The following is a 16,800-nucleotide window of genomic DNA, read 5'->3' as shown; positions in this document are numbered from 1 at the left end:
GAACATTTTTCATATGGAGGCGAATGTTATGCTCTAGTAGCATGAGCAGTGAGCCATATGAGCACATTCAGAAGCACAGAAGGGAGAGAAGGTGGATTCATCCAATGAGATATCAGGGATCTAGGAAGCCAACAGCATAATTTTATTTAAATCAAATGTTTTTTATTAATTTTTATAAAGTTTTCCAAAAAACATCAACATAAACATTAGAGGAACACAGTCCTCTACCCCCCAACAGTAACAAACATTTCACATGTAGTGTTTATGTTTCTCGGCTCTGCAAAAAAAATATATTATTTTCCAGCTTAGATAGCAGTATGCTGGGTCACAATAAAAATAAACATTTTAGCTTTTTATAATTTATGAAAATAATATGAAAATACTTGTTTATTCTTGGGGAAGTCTAAAGTGTCACATAAAACGTGGAGTCAAAAGAGACCTATGCGGAATCTCTGCAATACCTTAGACCCCAAAACCGGATCAATCCATAAATTCCATAACTTATCAAATTTAGAGATAGAGTCTCTGTTTAGGTATATACCTTTTTCCATATTTACTATCCAATTAACTTTGTCTATAAATTCTAACCTCATAGGCTCCTGGTCTGTTATCCATTTTTGGCCTGTTAACTTCCTCACCATATATAACATACGTGCCACCGCTATTTTGTCGTGCTCATCAATAGTCAGAGCTTCAACATATCGTAGTATATATACTAGTAGTGAAAGCTTTGCATTAACTGAATAAACCCTGTTAAACATTGCTACAACTCCTTTACAAAGGACATTAGTTTAGGACAATCCCACATCATATGAAGCAACATATCTGCTGAGTGAATTTTGCACCTAGAACATGAGGACTTGAACGAAATCCAATACTATATAAGAATTGAGGCGTCCTATATACCTGGTGTATCACATATATATGAGACAGTCTGTGGAATTCGCTTAAAGATAATTGTGGGATTCTTTCCAATATATTTAGCCAATGGTTTTCTTCTATAGGGCATTTTTCCTTTGAACGTATAGGATGATTTGTCAATATCTTATCCAGGACAATGTTATAAATTATTGAGATTAGTCCCCGAGAGCTACGTAAATTAGCTATTCTCTGTATTATTTTATATTCAGAAACCCCTTCTTCTGCCGCACATCCGCTCACATGTCCGGCCAGGCCCGTGACCCACAGGGAAATTAAACCCCTTTTGGATGCAAGTTATAGACTTTTAAGGGAAAATTGAAGGAACATAGAGAACCTTGTGATTAATAAAAATACAACTTCTATTTTCTATGTATGGGAAGCCATGAAGGCCGACATTAGAGGAATATTTCAAAAATAAATCTCAGCAGCTAAATCCCGGACTAAGCAGCAGGATAAAATGGTGTTTCAGGAGTTGGGAGATGCAGGAAGGAAGAAGCGGTTTCTAAAGCTTCCGGCCTTTTTCTTAGACTCTCTCGGAATTTATTAGATGAATCACTTGATATACAAGATTTAGAATGGGAACTGAGCTCAATGGCCAACGATAAAGTACTGGGAATAGATGGTCTTCCAGTGGAAGTATATAAGATATAAGGAAGTATTACTACTACACTGCTATTCGAGGTATACAATTCATGTTTTGAGGGGATCATTGCCATGCAGAAAGCCATAACTATGGTATGACCTAAACAAGGCAAGGCCCCCAGCTTGCCGGCATCCTATAGACTCATCTCTCTTTTAACAATAGACGTCAAACTTATTCCTAACAGACTCTCAAAAGTAATCTCAATAATACACCCCGATCAGTATGGATTTATGCCCAATAAGTCCACTGTGATCAATTTCAGAAGGCTTTATATTAATATGCAAGCAAGGGCTGATAATATTGGTCAGAGGGTGATCCTGTCTTTGGGCGCAGCTAAGGCCTTTGACAGTGTAGAATGGCCATATTTGTGGGCTACATTGCAGCAGATGGATTTTGGTGACAAATTTATAAAATGGGTGCAATTGCTTTATTTGGACCCAAAGGCCAAAATAGGAGCGAGTGGCTCTAGGTCTAATCATTTTTTGTTGCACAGAGATACAAGTCAAGAGAGCCCCCTGTCTCCCTTATTGTTTGCAATAGCAATTGAACTTCTTGTGGCAATAATTAGTAAAACGTCTGAGATTTAAATATGCACCAAGGAAGAGAAAGTGGCATTGTATGCTGATGATTTACTCTTATTCTTAGGTGATGCTTTGGGGTTTCTGGAGAGCACGATGGTGACCATCTCTAGCTGACTTATTTCATCCATAGTTCAAATATGATTCATCGCACACTCGGGAGGTGAAGATGCAAAAAATCATTTATTAATATAAGAAATAAAGAAATAGAAGTATCAAACCAATCGTGGATGGCAACAATACAAGACGTTTCGGCCTATTAGTTGGCCTTAATCATTTTGGTCGCTACTGTAAAAATGAACAGAAATTATCAGGTACATTGGCCACAGGAATTACATGAAAATAATTATAAAAAATTCCAAACAGAGTTTGACAGCAGGGGATGATGAAGGAGGGGGGTGGGGGTTGGACAGGAGTGGGGAGGGGGAGGCAGAGATAGGTAGATACTAGGGTCTATACAATATATACAGCAAACATATTTACAGCATATTTACAAAATTACCATAGAAAGTACGGTAGAGAATACGCAATTTCCTTAATTGTAAATTGGTTTGTAGGCAAGTCAGACTTAAATAGAAGGCAAAGAGGGAAGATCCACAAGGGTGAGGGACTGTAATGTAAAGGGAATATGATGAGAAACAGGCTTCACACAGAGAGGAAGAAGTTATATGTAGATGAATACCTTGTACTTGTCCCATATACAGGTAGGGCTATTGAGGCCTGGAAAGACAGATCAGAGTAAAAGGAGACCTCCGTGAACAGGGTGCCTCCACCATGGGGCGTCCCTGCCCCGGAACTCTCCACAGCAGCTCTAGGTTTAGCAATACAATTTCCTTTAATCCTCCACATACGAATCACGCAGCAGAGACCACGATAGCCTTGATAGATAGGGACATCAAGAGCCTATAGCATCAGCAACACCTAGGCTTCTTCCCCACACATCAAAATATTTCTGGTGAGGAAAAAAGGGCCCGCAGCGCCATGCAGAACAATAAACACATAGTAATCAAGCCGTCTGACAAGGGGGGAGCTACGGTTATCATGGACCGGACATTCTATGTTGAAGAAATTAATTGCCAATTAGCCAACACAACTACATATAGGAAGATTAGCCATGATCCCACCAGCACTATCCGCTCTAAAATCCGAGAGGTTCTCAATCGACATCATGATATAAATACTATAGATTCTAAGACTGTGACATTTCTGACCAACCCCCACCCGACAACCCCGGTGTTCTACATTATACCAAAAATCCACAAATCACTGACGAAACCACCTAGCCGACCAATTGTGGCCTCCACTGACACTATCTTGTCACAACAATATACCTTGAAAAAATTCTAACACCAGTAGTCCAGAATACACAAGCTTTTTTGCTCGATACAAGTAAATTCCTAAGCATCATCATGAACATTTCAGGCATTCCCACACACAGTTTATTGGTCACACTGGATGTTAATAGCCTGTATACATCCATCACCCACACCAGAGGTCTGGAAACCTCTTCGCACCTCCTTTTACAGTCCAACCTCTCATCTAACTCTGTTGATTTCTGCCTTGAACTCCTCTCATTAGTACTCCACGAAAATTTCTTCATGTTTGGAGATGACTATTACGTACAGGAGAGGGGAACCGTGATGGGCATCAATGTGGTGGCGGCCTATGCAAATGTGTATATGCATAGGTGTGAGGAAGAATTTGTCTATACTCATGAACTCTTGTCGCTACATCGATATTTTTTGCATCTGGCAGAGACCAGTTGAGACACTCATTTGCTTTTCAACTCGCTCAATTCCATTAGAACAGAGCTGTAATTTACACTCAATCATGACCTAAAACAAATCTCCTTCCTGGACACCCTAGTTGTAAAAGATGAAAATGGTAATCTCATGACCGGCCTATTTTCCAAACCAACTGGCTGTAATGTAAGTCTGTTACACTATTCTAGCTGTCACCCTAGAACTACCAAGAATAGCCTCCCTCGCTCTCAATTCCACAGAGTCATCCACATTGTCACCAATCATGACCTCCAATCCCAACGCCTGCAAACCATGTCACAGAAATTCCAGGAGAGGAGCTATCCCACCAAACTTCTTGATATAGAAAGAACCAGAGCGCTAGAACATAGAGAGGAACCCTCACCCCCTCCTACCTCTAATGTTGAACATGTCCATTTTGTTCACACATATCACCCCCTGATGTCAAAAGTCCATACTACCATTAAAAAACATTTGCCCCTTCTCACTAGGGCCTACCCCGAGATTTCTGCCTTTTCAAATCCAGCCATAATGTGCATGAAGCGTGCCCCCAACATTAAAGATAAAGTCATTAGAGCCGACATAGGCAGCTCACATACCACTCCATATCAACGTTTACTCCTTCCCCTGTCTCAGCTGTGATGCCTTTTCAAACATTATCAAATTTGAAACCATTAAGGGTTATTTTACCTGTGACTCCAATTTCGTAATTTACGTTGTAAATTGTCCATGTGGCCTACTTTATGTAGGCAAGACCACATAACACATAAGAGATCGTATAGCAAGCCACAAATCTACCATTCGCTGGGCTAAACATTGGTTACCACTCCCAGACCACTTCTCCAAAGCAAAACACACAGTGGCAATAGCACTCACCAGCCAAAGTTTCAAGAGAAATGCACACCAGGACACGGCCGGCCCCCTTTTGTTAGAAGGAGGTAACACAGGTGCAGAATGCTGATGAACAATTGCCCTCATCCACTCTCACTGGAGGGGCGATTGCCTAGCACTAAAACTGCACACAGATGAAACTTGCAGTAGGGTGCAATTCACACACTCGCGGCACCGTGCCTAGCCAGCATCCTATTACACGCCCCTACTATTCGACTAGGCGGGATGCTCGGCACCCTATCCGTGCATCGCAGAGTTGCGAAGCCCCAACTCACAAGGTCACCATTACTGGGCCTGGCCGTGCCCTGGCAGATAAAAAAAAGTGCAAAAAATATCAGATGAGGTATTAGTTAATATTTTGGCCAAAATACGTAAGATCGCAACCCATCGTCAAGGGTCCTCACGGTTTTGCGAGTCCCTACTCTAACATTAAAAACAGACAGCATAGCCAGAACAATAGACAGAATTTTTAGAAAATAGTAAAAGGCAATAGTACTCACCAGCCAAAGTTTCAAGAGAAATGCTCACCAGGAGGGCGATTGCTCATCAGCATTCTGCACCTGTGTTACCTCCTTCTAACAAAAGGGGGCCGGCCGCGTCCTGGTGTGCATTTCTCTTGAAACTTTGGCTGGTGAGTACCATTGCCTTTTGCTATTTTCTAAAAATGTTGTTTATTGTTCTGGCTATGCTGTCTGTTTTCAAAACACACAGTGGCCAAACTACTTTTCCAAGTGATAGAGCATGTAGCTAGACCAAGGAGGGGCGGGAATCATGTCAAATTATTGAAACAACGAGCGTCACACTGGATATACACCTTACAAACGTCATCTCCCAAAGGCCTCAATAGGGAGATTGAATGGATTTACTAATACATTCATTTTTCCACAGACCCAATGAATCCTACTGTACAACAGGGTGAGTGCCCACCTAGCATAATGCAATAACCAATGCCCCACATAGTGTATATCCTCTTTCTTCTCTGATAACACCATACCCCCTATTACTCCATCACCATCCCATCATCCTATCCTCACCCTCTGCGGCAGATGTACCTCTTCCAAAATTACTATTTCCCTATCATTGGTCTCTCCATATAATATTTGCCACTCTCCCATAATCAGTTCTGGTACCATCACCCCCATTCAGCAAGTCTCAATTACTCCTGGCCCCATTTACATATCATCATCTCCATTTGGCACCCCCCCCCATGTGTTCAGCACATTGCTATATTTCCAATATGTCACATATCTGTGCTATTATTACTTCCTATTAGCATGTCTCATGTCTGTCATCAGCTCATTGTTATATTCAGTTTTCTACTCAGTGTAATTCCCAAGCATTCACAGATGCCCCTAGCTTGCCACACTCCTAATGAAGGCTTTTACTGTTTTCCCCTGTGACATCATGCAGAGTTATCACTGCGTACTAGCCTAAGAACATTGTGCGCTCTGCTTACCCTCATCACCATAACAACTGGCATCTCTCTGCAGTGTGAGAGCACCAGCACCTTGTCACTTCCGGCGCCATGCCCCCAATGATGACACACTTCCGGTCCAGCAATCAGCCACCAAAAAAGGCCCCCAGGCCAGTGTAACACCAAAGCCTGAAGCAGCAAGGCACGGGAACGCCGCTGTAACTACCACCTCACTCACAGGATGCTGGATCTACATGGCCCACTGGACCCAGGTGAAATATATCCTCATTTAAGGTACTGACATGCTAATCAATGGATTGTCTGCTGCTAGTATGCAGAACCTGTTAGCACACTGATCTCTAAGTTGCTCCTCATTTTACTCTGACCTGTCTTTCCAGGCCTGAATAGCCCTACCTGTATATGGGACAAGTACAAGGTATTTATCTACATATAACTTCTCGCTCTCTATGTGCAGGCTGTGTGTTTCTCATGATATTCCCTTTACATTACAGTCCCTCGCCCTTGTGAATCTTCCCCCTTTGCCTTCTATTTAAGTCTGACTTGTCTCTACAATCCAATTTATAAGTAAGGAACTTACGTATTCTCTACTGGGTTTTCTATGGTATTTTTGTAAATATGTTTGCTGTATATATTGTATAGACCCAAGTATCTACTTATCTCTCCCTCCCCCTCCCCACTCCTGTCCAACCCCCACCCCCCTCCTTCATCATACTCTGCAGTCAAACTCTGTTTGGAATTTTTTATAATTATTTTCATGTAATTCCTGTGGCCAATGTACCTGATAATTTCTGTTCTTTTTTTACAGTAGCGAACAGGCCAACTAATAGGCCGAAACGTCTTGTTTTGTCGCCATCCACGATTCGTTTGATACTTCTATTTCTTTATTTCTTATGTTAATAAATGAATTTTTGCATCTTCACCTCTGGAGTGTGCGATGAATCATATTTGAACTATTGGAGCCCATGCCCATTACATCAGCACCTCAGCTGTGACAGAGTGCACGCCATCATCTCCTCTCTATTATTCCATCCATAGACCATACGAAGAACTAAGGGGCACTTATTACAGGTGGAAGAATGGCTATTCTGGCAAGCGGGAAAGGGTTCTTTACAGTTAGAGCAGTCATACTGTGGAACGCTCTACCATAAGAGGTAGTAATGGTAAACACTAACAAATTTGAAAAAAAGGGCTGGATGATTTCCTCAGTACATATAACATTGTAGGTTATAGATAATTTAGTGACAAAAATTTATAATTGGTGGACAAAGGGTGAACTTTATGGACCTAGGTTTTTTTCAACCTACTCTATGTAACATCCCCATGTTTCTGTAGGACGACCTCCACCCCAGGACATTCAGAACTTATCTTAGAAAATTCACCAAAATGGGGATGAAAACCATAACATAAAAACCTTCCCTGGATCCATCTTAAACCCATCAGCTGATAAAATGAACCCCATGAATGAAACTTCCTGGACAGAAAAAAAAAACACATTTCTCAAGTTTAGCAAAAATTTTAGAAAAAAATATGTTTTAGGCTGCGTGCACACGATGCGTTTTTCATGCGTCTCCGCAGCAGAAACGCATCAAAAACGCATGGTAATCCGCACCCCATGGTCCCCAATGGCATTCCGCAATGTCAATGCACATGCTGTGGATTTTTCCGCAGCGTTTCTGTAGCGCTCATAAATCCGCAACATGTTCATTAATTTTGCGGAAGCGCAGCGGAATGGCCGCCATTGACTTGCATTGAGACGCATAGAATCCGTGTCTGTACATCTGTACAAGCGGATAATATGCATTTCAATGTGCGGATGGTACCCAGGTCTGGAGGAGAGAAGACTCTCATCCAGACCTGAGTACCATTGTACCTGTAAAAAAAAGAATAAAATAAAAAATAAAGTTTATATTCACCTGTCCGGAGGCCCCTGCAGCGCTTCTCCTTCCAGGACCTGAGATGACGTCGCGGTCATGTGACCGCAGGCTGTCTCGCGAGATGCCGGCAAGCCAGGAAGGAACCAGGAAGGAGCGCGACAGCACACGCGGCAGCATCGGAGGTAAGTATAGCTTTATTTTTCTATTTTTACGGTCACACTATATAAATCCATGCCGTTTGCATGGATTTATATAGTGTGACCTAGTTCTCAAGCACTTTCCAAGTGATGCTATCGCCTTGAAAGTGCTTGTCAGTCCATATGCGGAAACACATGCATTAACGCATGTGGATACGCATGTGAATCCGCATGTATTCTGCAGGAAAAACGCATGCACAATCTGCATGCGTTTTTTCTGCCAGGGAGATGCAGAAATGCTGCAGAAATTTTCTGCTTCATTTCTGCATCGTGTGCACACAGCCTAATTGTATCGTGCTAGCCAGTAGATAGAAAAATATTAAGATTTGAGAGCCCTCAGTGGTTGATACCTTTTAATGGCTAACTGAAAAGATGGTAAATTGCAAGCTTTCAAGACTACTCAGGTCTCTTCATCACGCATACTATAACACAATCTGAAGAGTCACATATTCATACACAGCAGGGCACAGGAATAATGCAGTAGATAAGACAAGTGATATGAAGCAGAACTATCAGTATTGGAGAGGGAGAAGCAGTTGTGGCCGTAAATATTGACACAGCTCATACATAAGGAGTGTGAACGTTTTATTGTCCTGTGATTGAGGTCTGGTCCATGATTGTGATGCTCCCAAAATGGTCTGAGGAGCACATTCCTTAGTTGATGTACAAAGACATAAATACATGCGATATACATACATTCATTGCTGCACTGAGTGTGTGAAAGACTAAGATGTAGTCTTTCCCAGATGTGGGAACGACTAAGTGAACACAGAGGGAAGAGGGAAAGGGAGCCCAGACACTAGGGAAAGGGGGAAGTGGAGATCTCCTAGTCTGGTCACCCTGTCTCAACTACCGTCACTATATTGGCTCCTCGCTAATTGCCGCACACGTGCCTCACCCTGGCTTTCCCTGGCGTATGGCTAAGGCTAGGGAAGGGAGGAGATGAGCACTAGTCGATCTCACTAAACTCTATAGACAACAAGGGTAAACAAACAGGGGGGAAATTGCTTAGCTTTAGATGAAGTCTAGACAAATGTGCACTTGGCCTCAAGCTCCAGAGATGACACAGTACTTCTCTTGCTAAGCCTTCACAAGTAGAAATGAATATAGCCGGCACCTCCCTCTCAGACACACCAGGTATTTATACACCCAGACCAGAGAGCCAATTAGCTAGAGGGAGGTAGCCGCTAGGTCTTAGAGACAGCCTCTCATCTAAGATGTCTGTAATGCCAAACATAGAGATCTCCTGCAACCAACTGCAGGGCGACTACCTGTCACCTCTGATACACCCGTGACAGTAGGTCAAAGATTGTCATAAGATTGTACTCCCAAATTTTTTTGTCTCTCTGAGATTTGAAGTTACATTTTAATACAAGTAATTTCATGTCCACGATGCTGTGATCAGGGATAAAAAATGTTTGGCCACAGGTAGCTCTATTCTTTTTTCTTTTATTGGGTGGCGATGAGAATTCATCCTTGTTCTAAATTTTTGCCCTGTCTTCCCTACACACAGACCCCCAGCTGGACATTTGGTACATATAATTAAGTACACTATATTAGATGTAATGCAGCTGAAAGCACCTGGGATCTCGTGGTGCTGATGCGGGTTGGGAATCTTTATCTGGTCAGTGGTCATTATAAATAGACAGGTTTTACATTTTTCTGGCTGCAGGGAAAAGTTCCTGTAGCTGTTGGAGAGGACTGCCTAAATCACAGAAGTGGGGAGTCTGGAAATATAGATTGTTGTAATTTCCATGCAGCTCCCATTAGCACCTCCAGATTTGGATTTTAGGTGACTACGAGAGGCACCCGGTTGCTTTCTTGTTTAGTTTTGAAATCTAGAAGATGATTCCTTGATATTCTGGTGGCTCTTGCAATCTGGTTTTCAATTCTTGTTTGGTGGTAGCCCTGGTTCAAAAAGGTGTTTCTGAGGCCACCAAGGTGTTTGCCTCTGTCCATAGCGTTGGAACATATCCAATTGTATCGGATGGCCTGGCTGTAGCCAATAGAGGTTATGTGTTTTGTATGGAAACGGACCCATTTAAGGGATGTTGGACGGTCAACTGGCTTCTGGTACATGGACGTCTCTATTTCATTGTTCTGTAACTTAATGATGGCGTCCAAAAAGTTCATTTCAGTACAGAAGTAGTTGAGTGTTAAGTTGATGGTGGGATTAAATTGATTAAAGTGTTCAAGGAACTTCTTTAGCTGTTGCTCAGATTATGTCCAGATGATTAAACTATCGTCAATGTAACGGTAGTAGGCCAGAGGCCTGATGTGACATGAGGACAAGAAGTCACATTCAAGCTTGGTCATGAAAATTAAGATACTGTTAAGCCATTATACTTCCTATTTCTGTATCAGTCTCCTGTAGATATATGTGGTTATCAAATTCAAAGTAATCGTGGGTGAGGATGAATTTTGTAAGTTTCACCAAAAAGGTGAAACTATCCTCTCCATCCGTTTGCCTTCTCTTCCATCAACTTTTCCTTCTTCCACAATTAGGTTTCTGGGAAATTATACTTTTTATTCCTTTTATTTTTGATTCTTCTTAGCTTGACTTCTTTGCCCTATATGAATGTGTTTTAGTTTCTCACCCAGAGTTTTTGTATCTTACTTCACACTTTCCTTTCCCCTTGTTGACAGTGTGTTGTGGCCTCCCCACTGGTTCCTCGGGAGGTACAAGAAACCCCTCAATGGCCTATTACGGAGTTAGATCCGAGGTGGTGTTTTAAGTTGGGCAGCTAGGGTCTTTTTAGTCTATACAGAGACCAGTTGGGTGTAGTTGCGGCGTTTTCCCGTGTGGGTTCTCCGGTGGCTATCAAAATGCGCTTTCTGGTTAAAACATTTTCCACATTCTGAACATGAAAATGGCTTCTCCCCTGTGTGAGTTCTTTGATGTCTGACAAGATCTGATTTCCTTGTAAAACATTTTCCACATTCTGAACATGAAAATGGCTTCTCCCCTGTGTGAATTCTGTGGTGTATAACAACTTCTGATTCATGGTTAAAACATTTCCCACATTCTGAACATGAAAAAGGCTTCTTTCCTGTGTGAGTTCTCTGATGTTTGACAAGATTTGATTTCTTTGCAAAACATTTCCCACATTCTGAACATGAAAATGGCTTCTCCCCTGTGTGAGTTCTCTGATGTGCAATAAGATTTGATTTATTTGCAAAACATTTCTCACATTCTGAACATGAAAAAGGCTTATCCCTTATGTGAGTTCTCTGATGTTTGACAAGATTTGATTTCCTTGTAAAACATTTTACACATTCTGAACATGAAAATGGCTTCTCCCCTGTGTGGGTCCTTTGGTGTATTACAACATCTGATTCATGGGTAAAACATTTCCCACATTCTGAACATGAAAAAGGCTTCTCCCCTGTGTGAGTTCTCTGATGTTTGATAAGATGTGATTTCTCTGTAAAACGTTTCCCACATTCTGAACATGAAAATGGCTTCTCCCCTGTGTGAGTTCTCTGATGTGAGATAAGATATGATTTATTTGCAAAACATTTCCCACATTCTGAACATGAAAATGGCTTCTCCCCTGTGTGAGTGCTCTGATGTTTGATAAGATTTGACTTCTTTGCAAAACATTTCCCACATTCTAAACATAAAAATGGTTTCTCCCCTGTGTGAGTTCTCTGATGTTTGTTCAGATCTGATTTCCCTGTAAAACATTTTCCACATTCTGAACAGAAAAAAGGCTTCTCCCCTGTGTGAGTTCTCTGATGTACGATAATATTTGATTTCCTTGTAAAACATTTTCCACATTCTGAACAGGAAAAAGGCTTCTCCCCTGTGTGAGTTCTCAGATGTTGGGTTAGCCTTGATTTCTCTTTAAAACATTTCCGACATTCTGAACATGAAAATGGTTCCCCCCCTGTGTGACTTCTCTGGTGACTAACAAGATCTGATTTCTGGTTAAAACATTTCCCCTGCTTGAAACAAAAAAATCTATTCTCTGCTGTGTACGTTTTTTGAGGTTTAAGAAAAGACTTATTGAGAAGACTATTTCCATATTCTGAACGTGAAAATGGCTTTGTTGCTTTAGGTGCAGTTTGTTTCTTAATGCCTCTTTTGTGACTATGATTTTCCTTAGTAGTCAGTAATGAATCAGAAGACAGGACCTGTTTTAAAGAATCAGATGACAGATCTTTGCTGTGAAGGGATGATGGTATATCTGGAGTAATGGCATTCACTTCAATTGTATCCTGTGGTATCTCAAGATCATCGGATTTAAAAATTGAAGATGTCAGCTGTCCCTCTGATCTCCTGGCACAGTCATCTGCCAAGAATAAAACCAATTATTATTTTTGAATAAAATATCCTTGAGTTTTATATTTTTGAGCATTTCTACTTAAAGTGTCTGTAGAAATGGCAAGTTATGTAAAAACATTGAAAGATTTACCAAGACAATGACAGTTCACAGTCTAATAGAAAACCTCATAGGATTAACCAGTACAGCGTGGTGTCCAACTGTTTGCTCATTCTGGATCCCAAATATGGAATAAAAAGCCACCAAATGATGTTATGTAGGTGAAAATAATACCAATAAAAACTTCCACTCATCTTACAATAAACAAGTCCCCACTCAGGTCTATCATCTGTCAGTGGAAAAACAGAAGTTTCCACATTATTAAGGTCTCAAAGGCTCTTGAAAAGCAACATGGCTTCCATAAACCAATCCAGCAATATCCACTCTCCCAAAGTCAAATCTCCCCCTCACTTCTGAGCCTTGCAGTGCGCCCAAACCACATTTAGCATCCATGTATTTGGCATTACTATAATGAGAAGAACTCACTTAATTTACGGTGTGTGTCCCCTGGAGCACAATCTGGGCACTATGTGTTGGGCAATAAAATAGTATATTTGCAATTTTCACGCTCCAACATCCACTGCGTGCTAATTTCTGGAAAGTGGTTTTGCAGTCAAAATAGTCACTACTCCTATAGATTAATTCACTGAGGGTTATAATATTCAAAATTGAGTCACTTTATGAGAATTTCTACTGCTCTGGTTTTCTGCCATTTTGTCATATTAGGGCTTCTACAAATGGTGTGACCCATCTCCTCTGAGATCCGCTGCTGCGACGTCTGCTTCTTTCACCATACCTGTCCTCATTCATTCTGCAGAGAATCTGACTTTAAGGTGTATGTAATCAAATGCCAATGTTGTCTACTATTCGTAGGGGAAACTACTCAACACATCAGGGACCATATTGCCAGCCATAAATCCACGATTCATTGCGGCAAAACCTTGTTACCACTATCCCATCATTTCTCCAGCGCCAGGCATGCAGTAACCCAACTCAGGTTCCAGGTGATCGAACAAGTACCCAGACGAGGTGGTAACCATATTAAACTCCTTAAACAACGGGAGTGGTTCTGGATACACACCCTCCAGACACTGACAGAGGGTCTCAACCATGAAATAGATTGGCTAACCTGATCATCTTTTTTTCAGACACACTAGATCAGCTCTACAACCTCTCCTATTCCTCCTCTCCAGGTGAGTTCCAGAAACCCCCTTCCCCTCTCCCCTGGCTTCCCCCTCCTATCTCCCTCTCCACCCCTTCCCCTCACCCTCTTACACACAGCTCCCATATATCATTCTAGCAAACCTAATTACATACAAGGGGCATGGCCTCACACTATTTAGTTTCATACAGGACTCCATACATTCCTTACACCCCCCTCCATTATTCCTTTCATCCACAGCACCAATTGACCAAACCAGCACAATTTTATTCCCCCACCCAGATCAACCTCACTTTTGCCCCTCATCGATACACCATGATGACAACATAACAGAACTGAGTATGTATAATAATTCACTAGCGCAGGAATAAGGCTGGAGATATACTAATGAGATACTAAAAAATTTGTATATTTTATCGGTTTAAAATGGATTACACCACGAACGTGCCATAATAAGCACTTTTCTCTCCAAGTCATCCCTGGACTGTTTCCAGAGGTAATTGATTTAATTAAAAGTTACAATTCCTAATAAAATTATATGTTCTTTATTCTAACCTATTTTACCTTACCTATATTGTTTCTTTGATTCTCCAAGTCACCGGACCAAAAAGACCACTTGGACAATAGTAACTCGCTTCCTAAAAAGCTATTTACCAACATCCTCTTTTTCTTCCCGGTAGGTGTGGTACCACCAAACCCTTACCTGTAGACATGATTTTGGAATTAACTAATTTTCAATATTTTAGCTTTCTCTACCACCGAGAAAATACACCAACAGAGAGGACCACTAACCATCCTTCCTTCCTCACCAGCAGGTAAGATCGGTTACTCCTCAATCAGACCTGCTATCTTCACACCACATTCTAAACCATTTGTCTTCTAATTAGGAAAGAAACTACTAAACCTCAACCGGACAAATTATCTGAAATACAGGAGGAAAATTACTATCCCACCACTCTTCCCTCCTTTTTTAGACCGTATCTCCGACAGGCTATATTTTATCCTATTTATACCCCTGATTTTACTTTTGTAATGTATTTTAAACCAATACTAATACATTTGTATATTTTATCTCATTAGTATATCTCCAGTCTTATTCCAGCGCTAGTGAATTATTATACATACTTTGTACATTCATTTTCCCCAACAGTGTGAGGATACTGTCCCACTTGCAGCAGGAATAATAGGCCTACCTGCCAGCGCTACTCCTCTCTAAAAAAAATTAACATAACAGAACTATCGCATACAGCCTAAAGCGCATGCGCAGGCTTCACCAGACGCCATGGATATGCTACACATGTGACACAGCCATACAGGAGGACAGGTCCGCCCCAACAGACCCACTCTCCCTGCCACATCACCTGCCTGTGACGCAACTTCCAGGGAGGGGTCGAGTTTGAGCGCATGCACTTACGGTCTGGCGGTAATCGCGGAAACATACATAAACCCCCAACCGCAGCTAGAGACAGATGCACAAGATGAAGGTGCGGCGGGAGCGCCTGTTCACAGCTCCATTAAAGGTACCCACCCAGCACATTTTGAGCAGTCAGGCAAGCCACCTGGCCACATGCCTCTATACTGATCTGTTTGGAGACCTGTACTCCCTATATGTCTCTGCCCTGTTACTTAATAAGCTTTATTACTTACCTGAGTGGGGACCTATATTCCTCATATGTCTCTACCCCGTACCTAACATAACTTTATACTCATCTATTTGGTGACCTATTTTCCTTATGTCTGTGCCCTGATACCTAACTTCTTTACCACCTAAGCTCTATCATTCTTCTCCTTGGCCCTCCTCCGGCTCCTTTGCTCCTCCACTTAATCATTAATCTTTTTGCTTCCATTGTCCCATATTTTTACCAATGACTTACCATGAGGCCAGAATATCAGCAATACTTACCTGCAGGACGGATGTCCTAGAAGCCGCTGAAGATTGTCACACAATTACAAGTACATTCATGATGAGCATAGGAAAGGCTCATGTATATAATTTCAGTATATATGTAAATATGTACAGTACAGACCAAAAGTTTGGACACACCTTCTCATTTAAAGATTTTTCTGTATTTTCATGACTATGAAAATTGTACATTCACACTGAAGGCATCAAAACTATGAATTAACACATGTGGAATTATATACTTAACAAAAAAGTGTGAAACAACTGAAAATATGTCTTATATTCTAGGTTCTTCAAAGTAGCCACCTTTTGCTTTGATGACAGCTTTGCACACTCTTGGCATTCTCTTGATGAGCTTCAAGAGGTAGTTACCAGAAATGGTTTTCACTTCACAGGTGTGCCCTGTCAGGTAAAACCAGATTTACCCCGTTTTAGCTGTCAGCTCTGTCAAGACTGCTGACATAGTTGAAATTGTCTCTCACGCTGATCATACCCACACACGTGTTGACAGGGTGGGAGAGGCCGATAGTGGCATATGCTAGCCGCATCTGATATCTAAATCGGCAGAAAGCACAACCAGGAGATCGTGACTTAGTTGGATCGCTTGCTTCTCCTGCTGACCATCAATTCTTGTGCAGACAGCGTGAGAGAGACGGTCAGTGGCATAGCTGAGCTGCTTGTGCTCTTAAGCTGGCTAAGTCTGTTATACTGCCGGAGTTATTTCACTGCCGACAGCACTACTGGAGATGCGAGTGGAATTATTAAGGATCCATTACACAGATTGTGTGACAGGTGCAATAGTGTGCCCTGATAACCTCTGTACAAGGGCTCATCACACTTATATCTATCAGACCGGCCACACTTTTGAAGTCACTTTATAATATGGGGAGTGTATCCAACGGGCTAGGAGAATTTTTTACTATTGAATTCACACTGGCAAATTGAGCCTTTATTTAATAAAATCTCTCCTGGCTGAGGATACTATCATAATTCAGCACACCCTTGATATAATCTATGGCATTCATTTTATAAGCATAAACCCAGCCATCAATTCTAAGGGACATTGGCTAGGGGCTTATTTTATTAATAATTTGATTCACCGTCTGACTCT

The 16,800-nt window shown here is 41.5% G+C and overlaps 1 protein-coding gene across 1 annotated transcript in view; it reads right to left on the bottom strand.

The window, feature by feature from the left end:
• Positions 1-16,800, bottom strand: part of LOC141191685 (uncharacterized) — a 103,581-nt gene that overhangs the window by 74,535 nt on the left and 12,246 nt on the right. Inside the window, exon 7 of the mRNA XM_073661627.1 lies at positions 11,063-12,594. Within this exon, the coding sequence (XP_073517728.1) occupies positions 11,063-12,594 (1,532 nt within the window). The remainder of the gene's footprint in view (positions 1-11,062; positions 12,595-16,800) is intronic.

This window comes from Phyllobates terribilis, unplaced genomic scaffold, assembly GCF_046119375.1.
Source record: "Phyllobates terribilis strain yellow unplaced genomic scaffold, ASM4611937v1 Scaffold_49__1_contigs__length_9717188, whole genome shotgun sequence".
Classification (NCBI taxonomy): domain Eukaryota; kingdom Metazoa; phylum Chordata; class Amphibia; order Anura; family Dendrobatidae; genus Phyllobates; species Phyllobates terribilis.
Note: the sequence above shows the minus strand (reverse complement) of the source record. Positions and strands in the feature narration are given on the sequence as shown.